Source organism: Gekko japonicus, unplaced genomic scaffold (assembly GCF_001447785.1).
Source record: "Gekko japonicus isolate JY-2015 unplaced genomic scaffold, Gekko_japonicus_V1.1 scaffold1244, whole genome shotgun sequence".
Classification (NCBI taxonomy): Eukaryota; Metazoa; Chordata; class Lepidosauria; order Squamata; family Gekkonidae; genus Gekko; species Gekko japonicus.
The window spans coordinates 472,815-485,791 of record NW_015170925.1 but is presented as its reverse complement, the minus strand read 5'-3'; the positions used below and the strand labels follow the sequence as shown (position 1 = coordinate 485,791).

The 12,977-nt window shown below is 52.2% G+C and overlaps 1 protein-coding gene across 1 annotated transcript in view; it reads left to right on the top strand.

Annotated features, from left to right (window-relative positions):
* Positions 1–4,498, top strand: part of PHB2 (prohibitin 2) — a 14,321-nt gene extending 9,823 nt beyond the window's left edge. Inside the window, exon 6 of the mRNA XM_015418796.1 lies at positions 4,394–4,498. Within this exon, the coding sequence (XP_015274282.1) occupies positions 4,394–4,498 (105 nt within the window). The remainder of the gene's footprint in view (positions 1–4,393) is intronic.
* The last annotated feature ends 8,479 nt before the right edge of the window (positions 4,499–12,977 follow it).

Genomic DNA, 12,977 nt, shown 5'->3' with positions numbered 1-12,977 from the left:
GTTAAACCCCCCCCCCCCCCAAGTTGTGTCTGCCTTGGCTGGTAGCTGGTTTGTCATGTGACTCCCACGGCATGACGGGTTTGTCATGTGACTCCCACGGCATGACTGGTTTGTCATGTGACTCCTGAGCTGCACCCTGAAAGAGGCCCTGGATATTTGTGCTCAGGAAAGCCTAAGTCCTGATTCCGTCTTGCCTCCGTGGAAGGCTGTCGGAGGGGAAAGGGGGGTTCATACAGGGAGGGGAAAGGCAGCAGGAAGAGCTAGAAACCGAGATGGGGCTGTTGAGAAAGCAGACGAGAGAGGGCGCCAGAGAGTTGGGGGGGGGTTCAAGAACCCCTAAAACGGTGGGTAGAAAGCAAAGGCTAGAAAAGTGGGAAGGGGCCGGGGCGGGGGGGGGAGAGGCTCCCAGGACTGAAAAGGGATGGAAATGCCATGAGGTGAATGGAATGAGGCTGGAGAGAAGTGCGAGGGGAAGAGACAAGCCAGAATGGGAAGGTGCCAGGGGAACGACAGAGGCGGGGGGACTTTGGAAGCGCCGGGCTGTAGGGCCGAGGGGCTGACCGGGTGTCTCCCTTAGCAAAGGCAGCACCCCTCCCCATCCTAACCCTCCTCTTTCCGTTCTCATTATTTGAATATTAACGGGATCAGAGCGCACGAGACAGAGGCCGGAAGTTGCCAGCAGCCACGCTTACGGGAGGACGAGTAGCCTGCTGCTTCCTGTGGCCAGTCCTCTGGGCTCCTGTGGCCACCGCCGGCCATCTGAGCAAGAGTATCCCGGTGTAGCAACTCTGGCTGCTTTTCAGCCTCCTTCCGTCCCCTCCTGGTCTAGCTCACGTCATTCCCTGCGCAGAAAAAGGTCCGACGGGCAGGACCCCCCCCCCCCCCCCCCCAGCCCGGGCCAGCCCTCCCATCGCCATCTTCACTTCCGTTGACTTTCCCAGCCCACCACTGGTTTCTGAGCACCGTCGGCAGCAGGAGCCAGCGAGAGAGAATCCGACTTCGTGGTGAGGCAGAAGGACTGGGTCTTTTCGCTCTCTCCTCTCCCAGACGGCTGTGTGTCCCCTCTGGAAGGACTGGGGGTTAGGGTGGGCAGTGGGGGATTTGCAGAATTGCCATCTCCTCCTCAGGCTGTTTGACTGATCATGTGGGTTTTTTTTTAACACTTCCTGCTGGGGTCTGGGGTGAGGCCTCCGGGTCACAGAATAGCCCGCGTCTCTCCTCCCACTGCCCACCGTCGTGGTGAGGCAGAAGGACTGGGTCTTTTTACTCTCTCCTCTCCCAGACGGCCTTGTGTCCCCTCTGGAAGGACTGGGGGGTTAGGGTGGGCAGCGGGGTGTGTGTGCAGAATTGCCATCTTCTCCTCAGGCTGTTGGACTGATCATGTGTGGTTTTTTTTAACACTCTTCCTGCTGGGGTCTGGATGAGGCCTCCGGGTCACAGAATAGCCTGAGTCTCTCTTCAGTGAGCGTCTCCCCCGCCCCCCCACTGCCCACCTAGGGTGGCTCATCTCAGGACTCGAAGGGCCACGGGGCTTCCGCAGAGTGCTGCAATCACCATTTCTACCCAGAGTCTCTGATTCACAACTTTCTAAACAATAAATTCCAGTCTGAAACTTCTGAGAAGGCCGTGCGCGGTGCTGAATGGTGCTTGGGGAGGGGGGAGTCTTTTTAAAAATAATATAATTTTTGGGGTATTTTGTGTGTGTGCGCTTGTGAGCTTGGAAGTCATGGTGACCTCTGGCGTCCCCTATTGCGGCTTGGACGTTTCAGAGAGGTGGCTTGATATTACCGGCCCCTGCGTCCCGGCCCTGGTATTGCCTGGGCTCTCCGGGTCAGGGTGGGGATGGGAGTCTTCAGCACGAAGGCTGCCAAGGGAAACAGGGCGCTGCGCATCTCCTGACACATGGCATCATAGAGTTGGGGAGGGCCGTGAGGCCATCTGGTCCAACCCCCTGCTCAATGCAGGATCAGCCTAGAGCGTCCCTGACAAGGGTCCCACCAGCCGCTGCTTGAAGGCTGCCAGTGAAGGGAAGCTCACCACCTCCCCAGGCAGCCAATTCACATGACCACCCTGGGAGCTGTTCTGCCAAAGGTACCCGTACGATAATGTAACTTTTGTTGTTGTTCAGTTGCACAGTCGAGTCCGACTCTTCGCGACCCCATGGACCAGATCACGCCAGGCCTTCCTGTCTTCTGCCGTCCTCTGAAGTTGGCTCAATTTCATGTCCGTTGCCTCTATGACACTGTCTAACCATCTCATCCTTTGCCCTCCCCGTCTCCCAGCATCAGGGTCTTCTCCAGTGAGTGCTCCCTTCTCATTGGGTGGCCAAAGTATTTGAGCTTCAGTTTCATTATCTGGCCTTCCAGGGAACAGTCAGGGTTGATTTCTTTTAGGATTGGCTGATTTGATCTTCTTGCAGTCCAAGGGACTCTCAAGACTAACTACGACATGCCTAATGGTAACCATAGCCTTTTTAATGACCAGAGGTTGTCTCTCCGGTCCACGGTTGAACCACAGCCAGCTCTCGGGTCTCTCTGGAGTCAGCGGAAGGGCTTCTCTCTCTGCCTCCCCAGCTTTCCACAGCACGGGGCACCACAGGGTGGGCGAGAGACTGAGATCGCCAGGGTGCCCAGAGGAGAGAAAGCTGGCGGTGGAGAAAGGGGAGTAAAACTGCACACACGCTCACGGTTGCCCGTTGCCTTTTCCCCCAATGGCTGCTGGTGGTGGTGGTGGTGGGGAGGGATGGTTTAACTCTGATATGTATGGCTGGCTTGCTGTCTTCCTACCAGGTGCTGAGCTGAGAGTGTCGAGGCTATGGGGAAGGGGGTGGGGGTATTGGAAAAGAGGGCTCCTTCAGTCCCGTCCTTGGCAAAGAGGCCTACAGGCAGTGTTCCCTCTAAGCTGAGTTAGTGTGAGCTGGCTCACAGTTTTTTAGCCTCCAGCTCACACATTTTTCTCTCAGCTCAGGAACGTTGGCTCCAGAGCAAACTGATTTATGCAGTAGCCAAATCGCTCACTACTTTAACGCCAGGAGCTCACCAAGTAGAATTTTTGCTCACAAGTCTCCATAGCTTAGAGGGAACATTGCCTACAGGTCAGGAAGCTTCTCGGCAGATTCGTTCCCCAATCCCACTGACAGTCAATAAGAACATAGGAAGAGCCCTGCTGGGTCAGACCAACAAGTCCACCTAGTCCAGCCTCCTGTCTCACACAGTGGCCAGCCAGTTCCTCTGGAGAGCCGACAACAGGGCAGAGAGGCCGAGGCCTTCCCCTGATGTTGCCTCCTGCTGCTGGGATTCAGAGGATGAGCACGAAGTAATGTCACAGTAAGGGAGATGGTCTACTCTCAACTTCTCCTAACTACGTTCTTTTTCCTTTACTAAAATATAAATGTTTGCTACCACTGATGACCACACTGTTCCCTTGGAAGTCAAAACGCCTATCGAGTTAAACCTGAATTAAACAATCCATTAAAGCTCTTATGAAGTATCAGAAGGGTGGCTGGAGGCGGGAATGTAACCTCCATATAGAGAGGCTGTGCGTGTCAGAATGTCCCTTGCTTGGGGTTCATAGCAGGAGCGGCGGTGCCCTTTGCGCAGGGTTTGCTGGTTTCTCTAAAGCATCTGGTTAGCCACCTGTCTCCTTGGTTAGCCCAAAGTTATGTAGGACCTTCATGCATTCACGATTCAACGGCCCCTTTTCAGTGGTATTGCTGCCACCTGTCTCCTTGGTTAGCCCAAAGTTTTGTAGGGCCTTCATGCGTTCACGATTCAACTGCCCCTTTTCAGTGGTATTGCGGGGTCGACTGCTAAGGATGCCTTTTCCAGATCGGGTCGGTCCCTGCCCTCTCCAGCCAGTGGACTGTCTTGTGCATATTCTTGTAGTTTGCCGGGGTTCAAAGAAGACACGGCACAAACAGCTTCTGCAGAAAGCTGACTGACTGACTGACTGAATGAATCCTTGAATGAATCCATGCTCTCACTCACCAGCTATATTTATTGAAAATCTGTCTCCTCCTTTCCCCCTCCCTTTCATACATTACAGCATCCTGTCATGGCGTCATTAAGCAGTAAACAGATTCCATCTCGGGCTCTCAGTACGTATATACATTTCAGTTCCCAATCTCCAGCCAGGAGAGCAGTGAATTCTTCACTGTGCCTACATATTCTCCTGCAATGTCCTTATGTGCTCCAGGTTAGACTAAAATGGATTATGCCAGGCCTTGATAAATGAACCATGTGTTGGAGGTTGCCTCAGCCTTCAGACTTCGTGGAAAGAGAGGCTAGGTAGGCACACTGAGCTTTCTTCCTGTGTCTGCTCTTCTGCCCACTGTCTCCTTTGAAATGCAGATTGTGTTCTCAGGGACAATTTCCTTCCTTCTGTTCACTCCCAGATGAAGACAAACTCTCTCCCCGCGTGCACCAAGAGAGACGACATGCCGTCCCCTCTTGCCACCATGAGGCAGAAGGGCCTCTCCCCATCTGATTCCATCCTTTAGCTAGTAAGTTAGTAACCTATCAATCTCTGCTCTTTCCTGTCCAAAGTGTACTTCTCAAATAAAGAGAGAAGGGTTTATCTTCAAGTGGTTAAGACGCTGAATTGCAGGCTGTGGAAGGTCGGTAGTTCAGCCGTTCGGGACCCGAGTGTGCCGCATGACGGGGTGAGCTCCCGTCTCTAGTTCCAGCTCCTGCCAACCTAGCAGTTCAAAAGCAAGAAATTGCAAGTAGATAAATAGGTACCACTTCGGTGGAAGTAACAGCGTTCCGTGCGCCTTGGTGTTTAGTCACGGCAGCCACATGACCACGGAAACGTCTTCGGACAGCGCTGGCTCTTCGGCTTTGAAACAGAGATGAGCACCGCAACCCTAGAGTCGGATTCGACTGGCTTTCGAGCAAGGGAACCTTTACCTTTATTTCTCTTCTAAACTTGCAATGTGACTGTGTAGCTTTCTAAGCCGAGCGACCTGGTAAAGTGACACTGCTGTGTTTGTAGCTTTATTTAAGCACTCTGCTAACTAGTGGTAACGGGACTCACCATACCAGTTAAACCACCCCACCCCAATACTACCTCTAGCAACATTGGAGCAAAAGGTTCAATCCCTCTTAGAGGATTCTGATGCCCAACGTACTTATTTTGTTCCTGGATTTCTAGATGCTGCAGAGAAGTGTCGAAGGGAGGTGTTTTTAGGCATGAGTTTTTATTTAGGTTTTTCCATCTTATTGTTCAAGAAGACCTTGGTATAAGAGCAGGGGATGAAAGTCAGTCAATAAGTAAGGTTAGCCACTGTAGAAAACGGAATGCTGAGCTAGATGAGGGCCGAGGTCGTAGTTTGCCCAGAGTGCCAAAAACCCTTGGGCCAGCCCTGAATGGGTCACCTCGCCAAAGTATATTTGGACTTGTGGGCAGTGTTCCCTCTAAGCTGAGTTAGTTTGAGCTAGCTCACAGTTTTTTAGCCTCCGGCTCACACATTTTCGTCTTGGCTCAGGAAGGACAGCTCCAGGGCAAACTAATTTATACAGCAGCCGAATCGCTCGCTCACAACTTCAATGCCAGTAGCTCACAAAGTAGAATTTTTGCTCACCAGACTCCACAGCTTAGAGGGAACATTGCTTGTGGGTCACCATATTGGAAAGCCCGGGAACCGCTGTCCTACTAGACAACTTGCGGACTTGCCTCTTCAGCGATTCTGCCTCGTGTAATATGATGATCTCTCGCAAGAGGGCAGTGTCCTGCTAGGTATAATTGGAGAGCGGGCCGGGAGGGGGGGGGAGATTTTGCTGCTCTCTGATTGGCCAGTGGACTGCAGAGATGGATGGGAAAGGGCGGGGGCTATCCTAGAGATGTCCGAAAGGCTTTTCCATTATTGCTGCACTAGAAATAAGGCCCGTTGTGGAAATAAATACAACGAGATCTAAAAAGAGGCTCTGGGAGAGTGCTCTGGCTTTGGGCAAACAGTGTCAGTCTGCTTTTAAAACATGAATCTGGGACCTGCACACCACCAGAATACAGCAGATTCCATATGCAACTGACATTCCAACTGGTGGGGGGGGCGGGGGGAGTTTGAGGTGTGGAATGGAGTGAAGTCCAATCAGCTTCCATATGCAAAAGACCAGGTTGTCGCAGCAGTTGTGGTGTGGGCGGGACCCGGGCTTTGCCTTCTGATTGGTGGCGATATATGCTGAGGAGCAGTGCCATCAGCCATACACTAAGGGAGTGCATTTTAGAATTAGAACTTTGGCACCCACTATTCAATTATATATAAGGAGAGATGAGGCTGCTGCCTTGGAAGGGGATCCCAGTCGCTCCTGGATCACCGCTGAAGACCTTCCCCACGCGGAACTGGGGATCTGCAGCTGTGCCTGGCCAGAGTGGCCTGACCGAGAAGACGTCCAAGTGCTGCTTGCAGGAGAGCCGGTCTCTGCTGGCCGCTCACAGGGTTTGGGTTTTGTTTTGTTTTTAATGATGCTTCAGTCTGTAGTCCGAGTCAGAGGCAGGCACCGCAACAGATTTTCCTGTCCCTTGTTGGGAGCCCCGGGCTCGTTTTAATCAAGGTGTATCAAGAGGGTTTTGCTCAGCTCTAAAGGCAAAGGAAAATGGTTTCGTTCAGGGAGTGTTGTAAGATGTGTTTCTAACACATGACATGGTCTCTTGTGGGATTGGTAGGTGCCAGGTGGGGATGGGTCTAAGCCTCGTAGTCATGATACGCCTCGGTCGGGCAGAGGGTCCCTTGGGAAGAGCAGGTGGGTGTCTGTCTGTTCACAGGTGTGCGCACACACACAAACACATTCAAATATTAGCCCTAGGCCAGTGGTGGCGAACCTATGGCACGGGTGCCGGAGGTGGCACTCAGAGCCTTCTCTGTGGGCACGCGTGCCATCGTCCCAGCCAGGCCCAGACCATCATTAAAGTGTCGAATTCTCTGCCAAATAATTTAAAGTAAATGCAAGCATTTGGGATTGCTTTCCTTACTTTGTTTGGATCATCTTAAATTAATGTATGAGTGGTTTTTTCTAAAGTCAAACCTCAGTATTCAGGTTAAATTGCCGTGTTGGCACTTTGCGATAAATAAGTGCGTTTTGGGTCGCAGTTTGGGCACTCGGTCTCTAAAAGGTTCACCATCACTGCCCTAGGCCAAAAGGGGGGGGGTGTTAGAACCAGCACTTTTTGAAAGACAGAAACGTTTCTGAACTGACAGCAGCAATTCTGGGGGCTCCACTGACTCGTTTCAATTTCCTGAGCAATTGGAGGGGCAGAAAGGAGAATGAGTCAGCAAATATGAACATGACAGGTACACACACACACACACCCCAGCTAGAGCCACCTGGGTTAGCCCAATTGCCATTTTTTGTTCTCAGCACTTTCTGCCTGCCATGGCACTTATCGGGCTTGAGAAGAAGAGATGGGATTCATACCCCGCCCTTCACTACCCAAAGGAGTCTCAGAGCAATTTACAATCTCCTTTTCCCACAACGGACACCCTGTGAGGTAGGTGGGGCTGAGAGAGCTCTCCCAAGAAACGCTCTGAGAGAACTTGTGACTGACCCAAGGTCACACCAGCAGCTGCATGTGGAGAAGTGGGGAATCAAACCCGGTTTAGAGTCCGCGCTCCTAACTGCTACACCAAACTGGCTCTGATTTCTGCTTTATATATAAACTATCAGCCCCCTTTGCACGGGCAAAGATTTGCTTGCACATTCAGGAAGGCAGGGGCTGTGTAACTGGGGCTGTGTTGGAGTGTTAGGTTCCTTCCCTCCTCAAAAGGCAATTTGTCTGGGGTTTTTTTATGGCGGGGGGGGGGGGGGGGGGGGGGGAGGTAGCGGCAACAGTCAGGCACAGGCAATACGCCTGCAGGGGAGTGGGTAAAATCTGTTGCTTGCTTGACTGTCCCAAAGTCAAGCTGGGAGAAAAAGACCGAGGCCAACCACCTCGCACCCTCTCTCCCCCACCCATGACAGCCACAGCAGCATGCTTGCAGGTAAAGCATTGCTTGTACCCTCTGCAGGGCCCGGCACACTGCTACAGAGTAATGGAAGCAACACGGCTTTGTTCCCCATTGAAATACAGGGTCCACAGCTAGAGATATCGGCAATGCAGCAGGAGCTGAAAGATATCATACAGGAACTCAGCAAGGAGAATCACATTTTGGAGATCGACGTCTCTAATGTAAAAATTCCACAGCTACACAGATCTTTCCCCCTCCCCCACTGTTATCATCCCAACGTGTGGGTGGGGCAGGCAGCCTCCCAGTCACATGAAATGGAAACACGAAGGACAGGCGTATGCATTTTCAAACAAAAATGGAGCAGCAGGAGATGAGGGGGAGCTAAACCCTGCCTTGTGGCCTATGTTGATGCTATCAGTGTCATCTCAGCACTGGGCTGGGCAAAAAATACAGCAAGCACCCAAGCATGACACGGGAAGGGTTAAGTTGCCCTCTTCTGCATGCTGTTTTTGCAAAACAAAAAAAGTCTTTCGCATCCCACCTCCTGCTGCTTGAGCAGTCTAGGAAAGCGGGATAAACCCTCACCGGTGTGGAGAAGGAAGGTGGCATGGTGGAGCTGTCCAATCTCAACAGATCTCAGAAGCTAAGCTGGGTGGGTGCTTGGACGAGGGACCACCAAGGAAGCCTATGCAGAGGAAGGTGATAGCCAACCACCTCTGCTTCTCACTGGCCTTGAAAGCCCCTTGCTGGGGGTTGCCATAAGTCAGCTGTGACTTCACACACACAATGTTGTCACACCTCCTTTGCTGGTTCTCCAATTGAAGGGTTTTTTGCATTGTCTTCAAACCAAGGACGCTTTCTTTTACTTGTCTGCAATAAACAGCACTTGGGTAAAGAAGAGAAGAGATTGGATTGATACCCTGCCCTTCACCACCCAAAGGAGTCTCGGAGCGGCTTACAATCTCCTTTCCCTTCCCCTCCCCACAACAGACACCCTGTGAGGTAGGCGGGGCTGAGAGAGCTCTTTCGAGGACTGCTCTTGAGAGAATAGCTCTGAGAGAACTTGTGACTGACCCATTTTTGTCTTAGCTCAGGAAGGATGGCTCCAGAGCAAAGTAATTGATGCAGAAGCCAAATCGCTCACTCACAACTTTAATGCCAGTAGCTCACCAAGTAGAATTTTTGCTCACAGGACTCCACAGCTTAGAGGGAACATTGCTCCTAACCACTACACCAAACTGGCGGGAGGGTCAACGCAGGGGAATTCCTCCCCATTGGGTGGGTGAAGAATTACAGATAGAAGGATGTTTCCTACTGATCTACAGAAAGGACTATCACATTGACCTCCCTACAGGACTAGGTTTAATTCCAATATTTAAGAACCCGACTCCAGTTCCTCAGAAGAAACCCAAATCCAAATGCATTCTCAACTACCTGTCAGCAGTCACACCCCACGTCCTGGCACCCCGCAAGTCTCTTTGAGCTCCCACCACCACCACCAAGTCCCACCACGTGAAAATCAATCGTGAAACAACACAATCTATTACTCAAACAACAAACAAAAAAATCTGATTTATTTACAAAGTCAAGAAAAACAATTTGTTCTATTTGGGGAAAGATCCATTATTTACAAGAGTGCAGCAGGAAAATCGGGCGGTGAAGCAGAGGTGGGGACCGAGGAGGATGGCCAAGATCTACTGATGGAGCACAGACCCAAGTTGGCTTGACCGTGGGATGGACATTGACGCAAGCCCCAGGAAAGAGGACAGAGCAGGGCTCCCCAACCTGGGAGTACTTCTCACCAGTACTTCCCTTGGTGCCTTCCAAGCTTTGCAGAATGTAGGCGGGGCCATTCTGAGGAAGGGCTCGTTATTGGCGGCGGCTGCCCTTACTCAAATGAAAGGCTCTCCCACTGGAGGATCAGGAGGCCTGGTGTGCACCTGGGCTTTCCTTACTCACTGTTTGGTTCTGTTCCCCTTTCAGGTTTTTTCTTCTCCCCAGGAGGTGAATGTGGAGGAGGAGGAGAGGAGATTGGATTTATACCCCCACCCTTCACTACCCAAAGGAGTCTCAGAGCGGTTTACACACTCCTTTCCCTTCCCCTCCCCACAACAGACACCCTGTGAGGGAGGCGGGGCTGAGAGAGCTCTTGACAGAACTGCTCTTTTTCAAGGACAGCTCTTATCAGAACTACGGCTTGCCCGCTTGCCCAAGGTCATCCAGCAGGTGCAAGTGGAGGAGTGGGGAATCAAACCCGGTTCGCCCAGATTAGAGTCCGCGCACTTCACCACTACACCAAACTGGCTGTGCCCCATTTGGCTCCGCCTCCCTCAGAAGCCATTTTGGATTTGGCTCCATCTCCAGCGAAAGGCGTTTGGGAGGGGGCACTGCTCATCACTTCCTCTCAAAATTAAAAGTGTGCCCACGGGCTCAAACGGTTATGGACCCCTGGACTGGACAGAAGCAAATGGAGCCCTCCGAAGCGACCCTTCGCCTTTGCCCCTCTCCCAATGAGCAGAATAAGGTCTATAAACAGAGCAAAAGCCTGCCATTGTTAGGAGCCATTTTTATGGAAATGTAGGGGCGGAGAGGGAGGCGCATTCTTGGGAATATGGGGGGCGGGGGTAGATGGAGGCTGTAGCTAGAGGCGTGAAAGCCGTACCCGGTTCATCTCCACCTGAGCTCCTCCACTTCCTCCTCCCCAAGGTATTCGTGCAATTCCTGAACACTCATGACAAAAGAACCCCCCACAACAGTAGTCCCCAACATGGTGCCAACTGACACCTTTCCTGTATTTTTAGAAAAAGAAGAGATTGGATTGGATTTCTACCCCGCCCTTCGCTACCCAAAGGAGTCTCAGAGCGGCTTACAATCCCTTCCCCTCCCCACAACAGACACCCTGTGAGGTAGGTGGGGCTGAGAGAGCTCTCTTGAGGACTGCCCTTGAGAGAACAGCTCTGAGAGAACTTGTGACTGACCCAAGGGCACACCAGCAGCTGCATGTGGAGGGGTGGGGAATCAAACCCAGTGGGCTTTTGTCCATCAGGACATTTGATTGGCCACTGGAGACTTGATTGACTGTGGAGATTTTTTTTTAAAATGTTGCTTCAGCAGCAGCTGCCCCCGCGGCACAGGGATCTTCCCCGCGTGACTGACGGTAAGCTGTATGTATGCAGGAAAGTATTTCAAAACACCATGTTCATTTTAAAAGGCATCCTGCTAAACAGCGCTTCAGCCTGAAATGTTGAGGATTTACTATCAGAGTTATTCATAACCTCGTTCTCTGACATTTTGTGGTTTGGCCCCGCCTCCTGTGGCAGACATTTGGTGCTTGGCTCCACCTCCTGCAGCAGCCATTTTGTGGCCCACACTACCATGTGTCAGAATTCCAAAGTGCCTGTAGGCTCCAAAGAGGTGGGGACCCTAGCCCTACGGCTTTTGAGTCTAGGGTCAAAGATGTGCTGTGGGGTGGGGAGTAGCAAAAAATCTCTTCCGTAAAACCTCTCGGTTCAATAAGAGCTGGATGGACAAAGGAACCTGGAGCCTTAGAGCAGGTGGAAGCGGGAGGTTTAGCAGCTGGGAGGCAGCTGCCTTTCGGAGTTAAGGCTGCAAAGCGGTGATGGATTTACTGAGACCCAAAGTAGGGATCCCAAGTCCCCCGGGGGGAACTCCTCCCCGACGTGCGCGTCATCCGGAAGTGACGTGGGCACGCCGGGCATGCCGGGTATGGCCACGGCCATACAAGGGAAAACTCTATGGTTTTCCCTTGTATGGTCATGCTCCCGCCCCCAGTGTGCCTGGCATCATAATGTCACTTCCTGGTGACGTGTGTGCGGCGTGCGCACGCGCTTAGGGATCCACCCGGGAGTCCCCCGCCGCCAAGGTAAGTTCCACTTGGCAACCCTAGACCCAAAGGAACCCAAGAAGGGAGGAGGAGGAGGAGGAGGAAGAAGCCAGCATGTCAGAGTTGTTGACTACCACAGTAGAAAAGAGTAAGAGTCCGGTAGCACTTTAAAGACTAACAACATTTGTGGCAGGGGAGGAGCTCTCATGAGTCACGGCTCACTTCTTCAGATACAAAGTCTGAATCCAGCGGCACCTTTAAGACCAACAAAGTTTTATCCGAGGTATGTTTTATTCCAGGCTTAAGATTTTGTGTGCAAACGCTTCTTCGGATAGCTGAAGAAGTGTGCACGCGCACGAAAGCTGATGCCTTGAATCAAACTTTGTCGGTCTGAAAGGTGCCCCTGGACTCCAACTTTCTTCTGCTGCTTCAGACCAACGCAGCTACCCCACCTGGATCTAGATACAAATTTTGTTAGTCTTTCAGCCGCTACTAGACTTTTTTCCAGGGGTCATGTCCTGCAGGAGCGCACAGGAGCGGATCTCCGGCAGTAAAGAGCCCAGGGGGCGGGCACATGCAACAAGCCCCGCCCCCTGCTCCCAGCAGCCCTCAGTCAGAGCAAGAAGCAGCCAGGTAAGTGGCAGAGGCCCCCCCCGGTCCAAAACAGTCTAGTGGCACCTTTAAGACCAAGTTTTATTCAGGTACAAGCTCTCCCCCCTCTGTGAGGGCAGATCTGCCCGCCCCCCCCCCCAATAGCTAGCAATCCAAAACAGTCCAGTGGAGCCTGAGCGGTGGGTGTTGCCTTCTGACACACTTCCGGTGTTGTCAGGGGTATGTGTGGCATATGCAAATGAGTTGTGCAAATGAGTTATGCTAATGAGCCCCTTCACCTCTTTTTCTACAAAATGACCCCTGCTCTTTTCTACTGCTACAGACAGACTGACACGGCTACCTAATCTTGAACTGTCTCCACGGAAGGCACCACATTCAGCTGTACAGAATGGAAACCCATCAACCATGTCAAAGGTTGCTAGTCTTTTAAGGTGCTACGGGGGCTCTTCCTCTTTTCTGCTGCTACAGGCGGACTAGCACGGCTGCCCCATCTTGAACACCACAGGGTGAGCACGCCCCGGGGGGGGGGGGTCAGCATGCCAGAGCACTCCTCCACCGCCAAAGCCCAAGCAGAGATGC